At 42.1% G+C, this 15,712-nt stretch overlaps 1 protein-coding gene across 1 annotated transcript in view; it reads left to right on the top strand.

Moving 5' to 3' along the window:
* Window positions 1-15,417, top strand: part of gabrb1 (gamma-aminobutyric acid type A receptor subunit beta1) — a 458,334-nt gene extending 442,917 nt beyond the window's left edge. The window contains exon 9 of the mRNA XM_068058329.1: window positions 15,070-15,417. Coding sequence (XP_067914430.1) covers window positions 15,070-15,417 — 348 coding nt within the window. The remainder of the gene's footprint in view (window positions 1-15,069) is intronic.
* The last annotated feature ends 295 nt before the right edge of the window (window positions 15,418-15,712 follow it).

Below are 15,712 nucleotides of genomic sequence, written 5' to 3'. Positions count from 1 at the left end.
TCACCACCTCTCTGCTTCTTTCCTCCTTTAAGACGCTCCTTAAAACCTACCTCTTTGACCAATCTTTTGGTCACATGTCCTAATATCTCCTTTTGTGGGTTGGTGTCAAATTATATCTGTTAACGATCCTGTGAAGTGCCTTAAGATGTTTTGCTATTTTAAAATTGCTATATAAATGTAAGCTATTATCGTCATTACATTGGTGCTAATGTGAGTTGTAATCTCACCCATAGGGCAAAAAATTGTTGCTAATAACATTACCTTAATAACTGACGTGCCAGAATACAAAGATGTACTATTCATGAATGTGCCACACTAATAACATTACCTTGTGAATTTGTGCAGACATCAGTGCATGAATGTGCCAACATTGAGTTTATGGTTGAGGGTCAGGAAAGAATGACAATCTGGAGCACCAATTCACCAACCTTTGGTGACTTTTGTGACCCTTAAGGTGTTGGATGTTAGCACTGGCGAATGGAACAGTTTCCCATTTTCGAGCATCCAAAATTTCAGCAACAGGCACTTGTAGATCAGGTGAACCCAATTAGAAACAGAGTACATATTTCCCTTAATCTGCCACAACAATGTACATCAGCACAATCTTCAGATGATCATTTTAATACATTGAAGATGCACATTATTTTCTACTAATTGCAAGCAATCAAAAAAGGCACAAATGCCTTTCCCTGGCTTTGTTTTTTTTTACAGAAATTGGTAAACATGCAAGTTCACTGTATCAACAGGACAGACCTTTCTGTGCTTTCCAGCCAGAGGCAAAGATATCAGTGGTTAGATGAAAGAATATCTATCTCACTTGCCTAGTTATTTTACTCCACAGTGGCCAAGCATTAAATTCTAACACTATCACAAAGGATGGAAATAATTCTACATAATTTCTAGTACTGTCGTATTCTTAGGGATGTGAAGATGGTAATAGCTGGTGAAACAGATTTTTTTAGCATATTTGCAAAGTAGCAGATTGCCCCATGGTTCATGTTTGAAAATGGCTGCACTGAGTGGATTACCAAGCCTAGGCTACTGATTGAAAAGCATTAGGAGAGGTTGCATTGACCAATAACACAAGTAACCAAAAACTGAGCATTGAATGAACTTGCCCATTAATGGGAAACTAGAATGCAAAAGGAGGAATCTTGTGTTGATTTACTGAATGTGAGACTAAAAGCCAACTGCTATTTCTGCAGTGAACATGACGCAGACAAACTGCTGCTGTGATTGAAATGAGTTTCTTCACAAGACAGTGGGAGACACAGAGCACAAATATATTATAATACAGGGAGTAAAACAGTAAGAAGCCAGGAAGAAGCATGGAACTTGGAAACTAAAGATGCTTATAAAAAGGTCAGAGGATAAAACAGTTAGGTAACTGCCCTGGATGTATCTCAGGATAAAATAAAAACCATAGCAAGAGTAAAATGATATTAAATCAAAGAAAGTCTGGTTATAGAGGACATTGCAACATTGAAAAGCCAATTTGTGAATGGATTGAAAAGCTAGACCCAATCAGTTTAATGGAGATATGAGTCATAGAGTCGTACAGTATCGAAACAGGCCCTTCGGCCCATCACGTCCATGCCGACCATAATGCCTATCTATACTAATCCCACCTGCCTGCGTTAATTGCATATCCCTCTATGCCTTGTTCATTCAAGTACCTGTCCTGATGCCTCTTAAATGTTGCTACTGTTCCTGCCTCCACCACCTCCTCAGGCAGCTCATTCCAGGTATCCACTATTCTTTGTATGAAAAATTTACCCCTTTGATCCCCTGTAAACCTCCTCCCTCTCACCTTAAATCTATGCCCTCTAGTTTTAGTCACCCCTACCATGGGAAACAGACTCTGGCTATCTACCCGATCTATGCCTCATAATTTTATATACCTCTATCATGTCCCCTCTCAGCCTCCTTCGCTCCAGGGAAAACAGACCCAACCTATCCAATCTCTCTTTATAACTCAAGCCCTCCAAACCAGGCAACATCCTTGTGAATCTTTTCTGCACCCTCGCTAGCTTAATCACATCTTTCCTGTAATGCGGTGACCAGAACTGCACACAGTACTCCAAGTGTGGCCTAACCAACATATGTACAACTGCAACATGACATCCCAACTCTTGTACTCAATGCCTCAGGCGATGAAGTCAAGCATGCCATACGCCTTCTTCACCACCCTGTCTACCTGTGTTGCCACTTTCAGGGAACTATGTACTTGCACCCCAAGGTCTCTCTGCTCAAGAACACTCCCCAGAGCCCTGCCATTCACTGTATATGTCCTGCCCTGGTTTAACTTCCCAAAATGCACCACTTCACACTTGTCTGCGTTAAATTCCATTTGTCAATCCCTTGCTCACTTTCCCAGTTTATCTATATCCTGTTGTAACCTGAGACAACCTTCTTCACTGTGCACTATACCACCAATTTTGGTGTCATCTACAAACTTACTAATCATGCCCTTTACGTTCACATCCAAGTCATTATATATATATATATATATATATATATGACAAACAACAGAGGGCCCAGCACCGATCCCTGCAGCACACCACTGATCACTGGCCTCCAATCTGAAAAACAACCCTCCACTACCACCCTCTGCCTCCTATCACCAAGCCAATTTTGTATCCAATTTGCTAAATCACCCTGGATCCCATGTGTTCAAACCTTCTGGACCAGCCTACCATGTGGGACCTTGTCAAAGGCCTTGCTAAAGTCCATGTAGACAATGTCCATTGCCCTGCCTCGTCAACCCTCTTGGTCACCTCCTTGAAAAACTCAATCAAATTCATGAGACATGATTTCCCAAGCACAAAGCCATGCTGACTATCCCTAATCAGACCATACCTTTCCAGATGCATATAAATCCTGTCTCTCAGAATCCCTTCCAATAACTTTCCCACCATTGATGTAAGGCTCACCGGCCTGTAGTTCCCTGGCTTATCCCTGCTGCCCTTCTTAAATAAAGGCACAACATTAGCTATCCTCCAGTCTTCTGGTACCTCACCCGTGGCTAATGATGATACAAAAATCTTTGCCAGGGCCCCAGCAATCTCCTCCTTTGCTTCCCATAGCATCCTAGGATACACCTGGTCAGGCCCCGGGGATTTATCCACAGTAATGCGCTTCAAAACCTGCAACACATCCTCCTTTGTAATGTTGATATGCTCCAGGATATCGGTGTTCCCTCCTTTGAACTCACTAGCTTCCATGACCTTCTCCACGGTAAATACGTACAAGAAATATTCATTTAAGATCTCGCCCATTTCCTGTGGCTCCACAAATAGATTGCCACAATGATCTTTAAAGGGACCTACTCTCTCCCTAGCTACCCTTTTACTCTTAATATACTTATAGAATCTTTTAGGATTCTCCTTTATCTTATCTGCCAGGGAAATCTCATGGCCCCTTTTCGCCCTCCTAATTTCCTTCTTAAGTGTAGTCCTACATCCCCTATACTCCGAGGGACTCACTCGATCCCAGCTGCCTATACCTGACATATGCCTCTTTCTTTGTCCTGACCAGACCCTCAATGTCCCTCGTCAACCAAGGTTCCCTAAACTTGCCAGTCTTGCCCTTCCATCTGACATGAACATGCCGGCCCTGAACTCTTCCTAAATCACTTTTAAAAGCCTCCCACTTGCCAGACGTCCAAGCTAATAGAGTTATGGTCACTGGTCACAAAGTACTCCCCCACTGACACATCAACCACTTGCCCATCCTCATTTCCTAAGAAGAGGTCGAGTGTAGCCCCTTCTCTTGTCGGGCCATCCATATACTGCTTCAGAAAACTATTCTGGACACACTTAACAAATTCTTCCCCCTGATCCATCAGCACTAAGGCAGTCCCAGTCAATATTAGGGAAGTTAAAATCACCTATTACAACCCTATAATTCCTACAACTATCTGTGATTTCCCTACATATATGCTCCTCTGACTATTGGGGGGCCTATAGTATAATCGGGTAAATCTTCTTTAGATTCTGCTCCTAGCATGCAGCACGGATCACAGAATTGGATACAGCAAATTGAGTTTGCTGATCTATGCACACGAATGTCTGATCCTTTCTCCCATTGAGTAAAGATCAGTACTGAGAGGAGAGCCTAAACATTTATTGTATGTGGCTAAAAGCTGAGAACAGACATAAGCTTTGTAGCAGTCTCAGAATTTCAAAAGAGATAAAAACAAATTAAATGCAGGAGAATGGTATACTAGTCAGGGAGGATCTGACAGTCCATAAAATGCCAGCCGTATCCGCAGAGGGATAGAATAGAAATGCATGACAGCACAAATAGAAGACCAATAATAGTAATCTGCCATAGATCATTGAGGCAAAACAATTAAATCAATATGGAATTGTTTGAATAGATTCGGATCTTTTTGACAAGGAGGCTCTTAATCTGGAAAAACTTTTAATTGACCAGAATAAAAATGAAATGAATTGATGTCATTTTTGAAAAACAGAAACAATTTTATGGAACAAAAACAGAAAATGCTATAAATACTCAGATCAGGCTGTATCTTGTTGCTTGTTGTTCTTGTATTAGTAGTTGTAGCATAGCTAGGGTATTGTAGATAAAGTCTAGGAGTCTAGATTAGGTCAACTAATAACTCTTAATTATATATACGTTACTATTTACAATTTCCTCAAGCCTCCTTAGCTAGCATCCTTCATGCTGCTACACTCTTCTTCCAAAGACCATTACCATGTGACTATTACATTATCATCTCTACAGTGGGAGGGGGTTGCTCTCACTGTCTCCAACATTAACCTTTACATGTCCTCATACTACATCTGCCCCAAGGTCTTTATCCAACATTTTTTTAAACATATCTACATTCTTGACTTAACCTACTACCCTTTCTCGCTCCCAAGTCTCTGGCTTCACAAATTTATTCTGTTCATAGGTTTCACAACTCTCCCCGATCTTGTTCCATTCTGAGTGGGATGATCAGTAACCTTCTTTGTGAATCTGGACCACTGACTTGGTTGATTTCTACTAAGGATTGTAGTATTCTGTTTGCTTTGGGTTTGTTCAACTTCATCTGAATCTTCCCAATGAATGATTGACTGTTGCTTCTGGGGAACAGGGATAATGTTTCTCCTATTTCGACATATGTTCCCTTCTGTTGTGTGTACCACTCTGGTAGTTTTCATTTCTGTGGATTGCTGTATCTTCTCTTTCTAGGTCATGTATCCATACTCTTTGGCCTTCATTCCATTTCAGTAAGTCTCTGACACAAAATCTTTTGTGTAATTTCGAGTTTGTTGCCTTCTATAGGAGTTTTCCCAGTCTTTTCTCTCTAGTAGTCCTAGACATTCAATCCTGGAAGCATTTTTTTTTAGGCAAAACAGGAAGTTGTGTTTTTATCTTCCTGCCCATCAGTAACTCTACAGATGATAGTCCACACATCACTGGTGTAGATTGATAAATTCTTGTCACAAACTGAAACATTCATTCGCAAGCTATGGTCCATTGTCTGACAATACTTCGTAAGGGATACCATGTGTCGCAAAGATGTCTTGTAGGACTCATAACTGCTTTGGTTATAGTTGAATATAACCACCTCTTCCATCCACCTTGAGAAGTAATCAATGATGATTATGTAGGACTTTCTGTTGAACATGAATAAATCCATCCCAAGACGTTGCCAAGGTAGTTAACAGAGGTTCCCGTTGTTCTAGTCTTTGTATTGCACAGATCTGACAGTTCTGGATCAGATTTTCGATGTCTTTAGATATTCCTGGCCACCACACTGATGATTGTGCCCTTGCTCTGCACTTCATTATTCCCATATGGCCTTGATTTGGGCATTCTAAGATGTCTGATCACAGTGAACTAGGAATAACTAGTCTATCATTATAAACTAGCAAATCATCAATAATTGTGAAGTATTTTCTATATTCATAGAAAGTTTTCATCATTTTCCCACAAGGACTTTCTTGTGGCAACCCTTGTGTGCAATACTGCCTTATGTGAATACATTCTTCTTCGCTTTTTTGGGCTTGATAGATTTCTTGCAATTTCTGTATGTTTGGTGGCAAATTTTGCGCAGTATACAATGAATGTGTCTCTATTTCATGCACATCTTGTTATGTCAGATGGTCTACCATCTACCGCCACTTTTGATAAGGCATCAGCAGATGTTTGCATCTTTCCTTGGACATATATGGTCTCATATTACATCAATCTTAAAAGGAAATCTTTGGATTCTTGGAGGCATTTTTGTGATCTTTTCATCCAACAAAGATACCAAATGTTTATGGTCTGTCTCGACGACAACTCTCAAGCCAACAATATAATCAGAAAATTTCTCACATGCTCATGTGACAGCAAGTGCTTTTTCAATTACCGCATACCTTGCCTCTGAGTCGGACAAATCTCTAGATGCACAGTATATTGGCCTACGAGAACCATCAGGTTGCTCCTGGAAAAGGATTGCCCCTAACCCAATTGAGGAGGCATCTGCCGTTATCGTCTTTGGTAGTGTAGGGTTATAGTGTGCCAAATGTCCAGTGATATGAGCGTATCTTTAATCTTCTGGAATGCTTGTTCTTGATGTGAACTCCAACGCCACACTTTTCTGAGAAGTTGGTTTAGTGGTTCAGTTACTCGCACTAAATATGGTAAAAACTATTCCATTCCTAGGAATCTTTGGAGTTGCTAAACAGAAGTTGGAGTAGGGAATGCTGTAATGGCTCATGTATTCAGTGAATCTGCCATTATACCTTTACTTCTTACTATGTGTCCCAAGAAACAAATTGAAGTCATGGAAAATTCACACATCTCGTTCAGTGTTAGCCCTGCTTCTTGACGCCATTGTAGAACTGCTCGAACTCTTTGGTGATGTTCCTCTACTGACTGTTCATGTACCAGGATGTCATCCATGTGACAAATAACTCATTTGAACCCTTTTAGGATGGTAGACATAGATCTTTGGAAGATCTCTGGTGCGGATGTTATCCCAAACAGTAACCAATTGAAACAAAACCTCCCGAATGGAGTTATAAATGTGGTTAGTAATCTAGAGGTCTCATCTAAGGGTACGTGCCAAAATCGACTATTGCCGTTGGGTCTGGTAAAGATGGTCCTCTGAGACAATTTCGCTAAGCTGTCATTTACTGTAGACATTGGGTGAATCTCGCGCACCACTGCTTTGTTAAGCTGCGTTAAATCCACACAAATACATGAGTTTCATTGTGTTTCAGGACAGGAACCATGGCTGAAGACTACTCTGTTTATTGTGTAATTGGAGAAATGACTCCCCTTCTGGTTATCTCTTTCAACTGGTCTTGAACTTGATTCATCAATGGGGGAGATATCCTTCTGGGTGTAAAGATACACACTGGCCTGGCATTGTCCTTAAGTGTGATTCTATATTCTGTCTTGAGTCTTCCGAGGCCTGTGAAAAGTTTTGGATAGTCTGCTTGGAAGCGACCTGTGGCTGTTTGTCTTAATCAATCTTCTGGATCAGATGCATGTCTAAGCATGCTTTTCTACTTAACAAGGAAAATTCTTGGTTTTGCAAGACGTATAAGGTTTCCATAATTTGTCTCCCTCTATATTGGAGAGTTGTTCAAAGCTTACCCTTCACTTTCAGTGGGGTCCCACCTGGACCACGTGACTGTGTCCCCACCAGTTGTAGGCAATGTCTCATCAACCATGGCTCTTGGTCTGACGGAACTGTGACACTAGCACCTGTGTTCAGTTTAAAATTTATTAGGTGTCCGCTTATGTAGATATCCACCATCCAAAGTCTTTGATTTGGGTCATTAACTTCTCCTAGGAAATCTCCTGATTCCCTTACTGCTGGAAATTGATGCACTTCATTCACTGCTCTCTGTGTGAAAGTCTTCTGCTTCATGACTTTAAACAAGGAGGTCTTGCTCTGGCACATTTTTCCATAATGCCCAGTCTTTTTACAGATGAAGAACTCGCTTTATTAATAGGACACTGCTCCCATTTGTGGGTCTTCCTGGCTCCATTGCGCTGGTATGGTCCCGGCACAGAACAGCTGTTTTGTCTTTGTACTTCTGCTTGTCATGCAATCTGAATTGCCTTATTGAGTGGAAGGTCAACTTTGGACTGCAAGAGATCTGACAGAGATTCATCAGCTATTCCCACAACTATTCAGTCCCTTATCAGTTCCACCTTTAATTCTGCATATTCACATCCCTCTGCCAATCTGTACAGATCATTTATTAAAATAATCTGTGGATTCACCTCTTTTCTGAACTTGCTTGTTAAATTTTGCTACTGCGTAAATTGAAATATTTGTCGAAGGCTTGCAGCACATCAATTTATCAGAAGCCTCATTTATCCCTTGCCTCACAATCATGTCATTCACAATATAGCCCATAGAATATAAAAGGGTATTTACTTGTTCTGTTTCTGATTTAGTATGGAGTTGGGAAGCAATTCTAAATCGTAGGAATCTTTTTCTCCATAAGGACCAATTTTGTACCTTATTGGGACCTTCCTGATTGTGGAAACTTTCAGGCATTCCAAATTTCGAATCCATTCTGTTTCTTATGCTTTGTTAGGCTTTTTAGGGTGTTCTCCTTTGTTTTTAAATTGTATTGGCTTTAATGGAGGTGTTCGCACTCTTTCTGGGGTTTTCCCGCGCTTTCCGACTATTCCCCTGCTTTCTCTCCACGTACTGGTTGAGTAATGGCTGCCATCTCTGCCCGACTCCCGAATCGCCTTTTCTCCTGATTGACCACTCTCCCTGCCTTTTTCAATCCAGTGCACCATTAGCCAAGAATGCCCTTTGAAATTCTTCACCCGATCCTGGACTGTCGTCTGCTGCTGAGACTCGATATCCGATCGCTGGACCTGGATGTTTCATTGCAGACTGCCACACTTCTGTGGTGCAGTCTGAAAGCCTGCACAACTGACTCAGCAACTTCTTCTTCAGCTGCAGAGCAGCTCTGGAGCTTGTAGCAGTCCCCTGACAAGATCTGCTGTTTTCCTGGCATTACTTCACATGATTTTCAATATTCTCTGGTCATTTTAATTAGTGTCTCCATGTTGCATGTTGTTGTTGTAGTAGTAGTTGTAGCAGAGCTAGGGAATTGTAGATAAAGTCTAGGAGGATAGATTATCTCTTTATTATATACATTACTATTTACACTCTTGTTAAACCTCCTTACCTAGCATCCTTCATGCTACTACTCTCTTCTTCCAAAGCCCATTACCATGTGACTATTACATTATCATCTCTATGAAGAAAGGGGTTGCTCTCACTGTCTCCAACATTAACCCTTACATGTCCTTATACTACACATTTGTGGAGAGAAAAACTGAGTTAACATTTCAGCTCTGTGTGACCTTTCATCAGAACTGTTCTGATGCTGTCTGACCTGCTGAGTATTTCCAGCATTTTCTGTTTTTATTTCAGATTTCCAGCAGTATTTTGATTTTGTAACAATTTCATGGAGTTTATGCAAGATTATTTTTTGGCTGAGTAGGAGGGGATTTTCTGATGCTCTCTTCCAGCACAGGCAGTGTAAAGTATCAGATCTTCTACCCACAGTGCATTGAACACCCAGTATGAATGTTACATCTTGTTATGTACTGTAGTAGTCTGAATATGGCTGACTTCAAACTAATTGGTGGGTATGAAGCCCACAGTGCCCCATTTCTCCCTGAGTCTCTGATTTAACTAGAAAATCTAACCCAAGATATTAACAAAGGAACATACAAGATCTGATTTCTAGCAATTGGGAGCCTATAGGTTGGGGAATATTGGTTCAGATTTTGCTGTACTAATAATGGTGAGGCTGTCACACCATTATTACTGGATAAAACTGACAACTTCTAGCTTCTGCACATGTGCAGTTAAACACAGAAGTATGGAAGTTGCTGTCAGTGATACCCTGCTCATCCACAGGACACACTGTTGCAGACTTCACTGTTAGAATCTGCATAGAATTTAAGCTAATAACCCATTAATAGCTCACCAAAGACTGTTGAAAAACTTGAGCCTTGTTCACTTGGGAGTAACTGAGTCTTTAGCGCCGTAGTAAGTCATAATTACTGCTGAACAAGCTCTCTGTACTGAAAAATTAAATTTATAATTATGGAGTCTCATTCCCTAAGAAAATTAATGTTGCATGTTTTTAAAAAATAAAAATTGAAATAATTTTTATATAGATTTTGGTTTTGCATTTTTATATTTTTCCCTTCATCCCATGCTTATGTCCCAATCTTTATTTTGCTTCCTGGACAATGATTTAAATGTAATTTATATTTCCTGTCTTTACTTCCTGCTTTGCCATCAGTGAGGATTCTTCAGTTTGATTGGTTGAGCAGCCTCCCTGCTTCCTGCCCTGCTCACAGACACCACAAATCCCCTTAGAGGCCACAAACTTCAAACAGACAGCAGAAGAGCAGAAGTCTCCATTGACAAGCCCATTCTGAGGGTACTGTATGCGAGGTGAATGACGAAAGCCATTCCTTTGTCACTCGCAGCAAAATCTGAGCCCTTATATTTTAGTTTCTGCCATTTCTCCAGGCTTTATGGATCTTCTATCTCAAGTCTGTCTTCTCCCCAGAAGAAGTTAAGTGTACTGGGAGAGGAATCCTGGGTAGGGGAAAGCTGAAGCATGAGGTAGGGATTGCCTAAGGTTTCCTTATGGGACCTGGAGGAGCATGCCTGTTCCAGGGATGAGGAACTTCAGTTATGAAAATAGATTGGAGAAGTTGGGACTGTTCTCCTTGAAGAAGAGAAGGCTGAGAGGCAGGTGAGGGGGTTAACACCCATACCTCTGGGGGGTGGGGATGAGGAATGAATTAGCTCTGGAGGATGGGAGATAGGGTTGGGCCATAAAGGATTTCAAAGAAGAGAATTTTAAATTTGAGGCATCTGGAGACAAGTGTAGGTCAGCAAGGACAAAGTTAATGAGTGAATGGGTTTTAAAGGAAGAAAGACTTTTATTTATATGCTGCCTTACACAATCCCAGGATGTCCCAAAGAACTTTACAGCCAATGAAGTATTTTTTGAAGTGCAGTCTCTGTTGTAATGTCGGGCTGCATTTTATGGGTCCCCCGAGACGGGGTCAGAGGTGGGGGGGAGCACATTGAATCGCGATGAGAGGCAGAGGGCCCCTCACCTCCCCATGTCCAAGCGATGTTGTCAGGGCGGGTCAATGGCTTTCCCGCTCAGAGGCCAATTGAGTGCCCTAAGTGGCCTATTAACAGCCACTTAAGGGCCTCTTCTCCCTGTCGCTGGGATTTAACTAACAGCAAGTGGTGCCTCCGCCACGCAGGGAGGTCGCCTCTAAATACCAGGCGCCTTCCCTGCAGGCTTGGGGGGCCCTCCTTCATGCAACCTATGCCCCATGGAGGACCATCGCTGGCAAAAACTGCACCTCCCTGGACCCCGCCCCTCCCCCCACCCCTCACAAGACCCTCCCACACCATTTCGCAGGGGCCTTCCGGACTGGCCCTGATGACCCCGCCTCATTTACCTGAAATCCGGGGTTCCAGCATTGGGCCTATGTCCAAGGCATCTGTCCAAGAAGGCAGCTCATCACCACCTTCTCAAGGACAATTAGGGATGGGCAATAAATGCTGGCCTAGCCAGCGACGGCCATATCCCATGAATGAACAAAAAAAAAGTACAGGCAGTGACCAGTGCTGATACTGCTGGGTTGTCAGCACTGTGATTGGCCAGCAGCTCTTGGAGGCGGTATTCCCATCTTTAAAGGGAAGGAGATCCCAGCGCTGGGCACTTGGGTTCCTGAACAACGTAGGATCGCGCCGGGGCAGCTCAAAAAGTCTGAGGCAGTTATCCCCGCCTTTTCAGCCTGGCATTGGGAGAGTCGCCAGCATCACAAAATCCAGCCTGTAGGAAATGCAGCAGCCAATTTGTGCAATGCAAACTCCCTCAAACAGCAATGTGATAATGACCAGATAATCTGTTTTGTGATACTGATTGAGGGATAAATATTGGCCAGCGCACTGGGAATAACTCCCCTGCTCTTCTTTAAAATAGAGCCATGGAATTTTTTACATCCACTTGAGGGGGCAGATTGGGCTTCGGTTTAATGTCTCTTCTGAAGGATGGTGCATTATCTCAGCTCATCCTCCTCAGATTCTTTACAGCTTATGATATGGTTAACAACACCATCCTCTTCTAACACCTTTCTGCATTGTGTACTGATAACACTCAGCTCAACCTCTCCACCAGCTCACTTGGCCTCCCCACTACTTCTAGCAGATTGTTTGTCCTATGGCCAATCTTGGACGAGCTGCAATTTCGGAATCAAAGCCAGTGTTTCAGTCCCAACCACAAACCCTATCCCCTTGCCATCAACTCCCTGGCCTCTGTCAGATTAATCAGACTGTTAATATCCTCAGCATCCTATTCAATACAAAGATAAGCTTCTGGCTCATAAGAACATAGGAACACAGGAAATAGGAGCAGGAATAAGCCATTTAGCCGCTCGAGCTTGCTCTGCCATTCAACCAGATCATGGCTGATCTCCTACCTCAATGCCATTTTCCTGCACTCTCCCATATCCCTTGATATCTTTAATAGTTAGAAATCTATCGATCTCTGTCTTTAATATACTCAATTGCTGAGCCACCACAGCCCTCTGGGGTAGAAAATTCCAAAGATTTCCCACCCTCTGAGTGAAGAAACTCCTACTCATTTCAGTCTTAAATAGCCTACCTCTTATTCTGAGACTTTGTCCCCAGTTCTAAACTGCACCCACCAACCCCCTACCCCCAACCAGGGGGAACATCCTTCCTGCATCTACCTTGTCGAGCTCTATAAGAATCTTGTATGCTTCAATGAGATCACCTCTCATTCTTCTAAACTCTAGAGAATACAGACCCAGTCTCCTCAATCTCTCCTCACAGGTCAATCCCACCATTCCAGGGATCAGTCTGGTGAGCCTTCGTTGCACTCCCTCTATGGCAAGTATATCCTTCCTTAGGTAAGGAGAACAAAACTGTACACAATATTCTAGCTGCAGTCTCACCAAGGCTCTATACAATTGCAGCAAGACATCCTTACACCTGTACTCAAATCCTCTTGCAGTAAAGGCCAACATACCATTTGCCTTCCTAATTGCTTGCTGCACCTGCAATGTTAGCTTTCAGTGACTTATGAACAAGGACACCCAGGTCCCTTTGGACATCAACACTTCCCAACCTCTCTCTATTTAAGAAATACTCTGCATTTCTGTTTCACCTACAAAAATAGATAACATCACATTTTTCTACATTATATTTCATCTGCCATGTTCTTGAACACTCACTTAGCCTGTCCAAATCCCCTTGAAGCGCTCTTGCATCCTCCTCACAACTCACATTCCCACCTAGTTTTGTGTCATCAGCAAACTTGGAAATATTATATTTGGTCCCCACATCCAAATCATCAATATAGATTGTGAATAGCTGGGGCCCAAGCACTGATCCTTGCAGTACCCCATTAGTCACTGCCAACCTGAGAATGACCCATTTATTCCTATTCTCTGTTTTCTGTCCTTTAACCAATTCTCAATTCATGTCAGTATACTATCCCCATGTGCTCCAATTTTGCTTACTAACCTCCTTTGTGGGACCTTATCGAAAGCCTGCTGAAAATCCAAATACATCACATCCACTGGTTCCCCTTATCCATTCTGCTAGTTATATCCTCATAAAACTGTAACAGGTTTGTCAAACATGATTTCCCTTTCATAAATCCATGTTAACTCTGCCCAATCCTACAATTATTTTCTAAGTATCCCGTTATCACATCCTTTATAATAGATTCTAGCATATCCATATCTTCTAAAGAAGATTACTAAATCAGAAATTACCAGATTCATGATATTTAGTTTCACTACGTGCAATGGTGGGATTTAAACTCATAGCTGCAGGGCTGATTGTCCAGTACCATCACCATTCAGCTATCATATCCTTTCAGGCTCAAATGCAGATTTTGAATGGGAAACGGACACGTGCGTGTCTGCCTGCGACCCCCCCACCCCCCCACCACTGTTCCCATCATGATATCACAATAAAAGGCAGTACTAGTGGAATAACCTGACCAGCTAGAAATACTACCAATTCCCCCAAAAACCTACATAGTGCAATGTCATAATGCAAGTGTAGTTGCTGTACAGCATTGTAATTTCGCAATGGCTGTCAGTGTCAAAGAGTTTGGTTGCCTTTAGGGCAGTGTTGGCCAACAGAAATCACTGACTAGCCACAGCTGTGTCCATGATGACATCACTTTAGTCACATGCATTACTTTTAGTACCTTAATACACTCATACAATATAGATCAATGTACTTCACACGTATATATTTACTGAACAATTATCTACCACCATTCAGTAATCAAAGAAATAAAACATTCACAATGATCAAAAAACACTCGCAAACCACTTTTCATCTTACCATTTTACCAACAAACACATAAAAAGTTAAAGCACCCCAGGCTACACCATGCAGATGATTATTGAGATCACATGCAGCATTACACACATTAGGCATTTTTGTTTACTGATCAAAAAATGAATTGCCACAGCTGGATTCATAACTAGCCACATGTGGGTAGTGGTTGTGTATTGGACAATACTGTTCTAAGAAAGTAACAGCAGCAAGCAGTACCTCAGGATGAAAGCTTTCTCGTTGCGGTTTTGGCCTGACCAACCCTCCCCAGCTCTCTCCTCCATACAGAAGTAGGGTGCCATTCCAAACTTCCAGAGTCCCATGAGGTGAACACCTGGGAAATGCCATTAATGTAACAGGTGTTTATGAACCCATGCCCAACATTTTGGACAGGGTCAGTGCCCAGGCAGACTGGTGGGCACAACAAGCGCTCCACTGAACAGCTGACCAAATGGAATTTACAGGCCCTTACAAGGTGCATGTAAGAAGTCAATTGTTCCATCAAGATTGCCATAGGTTTCACACAGGAATGACACTTGATTACTCTTCAGTTTGTGAAGTGCCCCTGCTTCTGCACAAGCAGTAACATCAGCTCTATACTGCATTGCATAAATCAACATGCTTCTCTGTTTCTCAGAATATTTTTTTTTTCAACACAGGTGGATGCCCATGGAAATATTCTCCTAACAACTCTTGAAATTAGGAATGAAGTCGCCCCTTCCAAGGTGTTGACACGTGTCAATGATCCAAGAGCAACCATGTTTTCTTATGACAGTGCCAGCATCCAGTACAGAAGGCCAGCTACAAGCAGGGATGGCTATGGTAGAAGCACATTCGAAAGGCACATGGTTCAGAAGAAGGGACGTTTACGGCGACGAACATCACAACTGAAAATTAAAATCCCAGATTTGGCTGATGTGAACGCCATAGACAGATGGTCACGGGTGATCTTTCCTGTCACATTTGGGTTTTTTAACTTGGTTTACTGGCTCTACTATGTGCACTAGCTCAAACATTATGTACAGTACAGGTAGAATTCCTTCTTGTTTTCTTTTATTAACCCTTAAAGAACTGTAATAGCAATATAGCAACAACCTCAAGGTAAGATATTCAGCCCTAATATTGATATGGGGATTAAATACATATCTGTGTTTCTCAATGAACTTGTGTCTGATCACTATGAATGGTTTAGCTTTAAAATACATCACTGTAGTTCAATGCTTAATTCCTAGTGACAGCCATCCAGTATCTTCTGTTTTAAACATTTAGGGCTGAATTTTTATAGCCGGCAGCGAGCTTCAG

This window comes from Heterodontus francisci, chromosome 1 (assembly GCF_036365525.1).
Source record: "Heterodontus francisci isolate sHetFra1 chromosome 1, sHetFra1.hap1, whole genome shotgun sequence".
In the NCBI taxonomy this organism is placed as follows: domain Eukaryota; kingdom Metazoa; phylum Chordata; class Chondrichthyes; order Heterodontiformes; family Heterodontidae; genus Heterodontus; species Heterodontus francisci.
The sequence above is the reverse complement of the archived record's forward strand: the minus strand, read 5'-3'. Positions and strand labels throughout refer to the sequence as shown.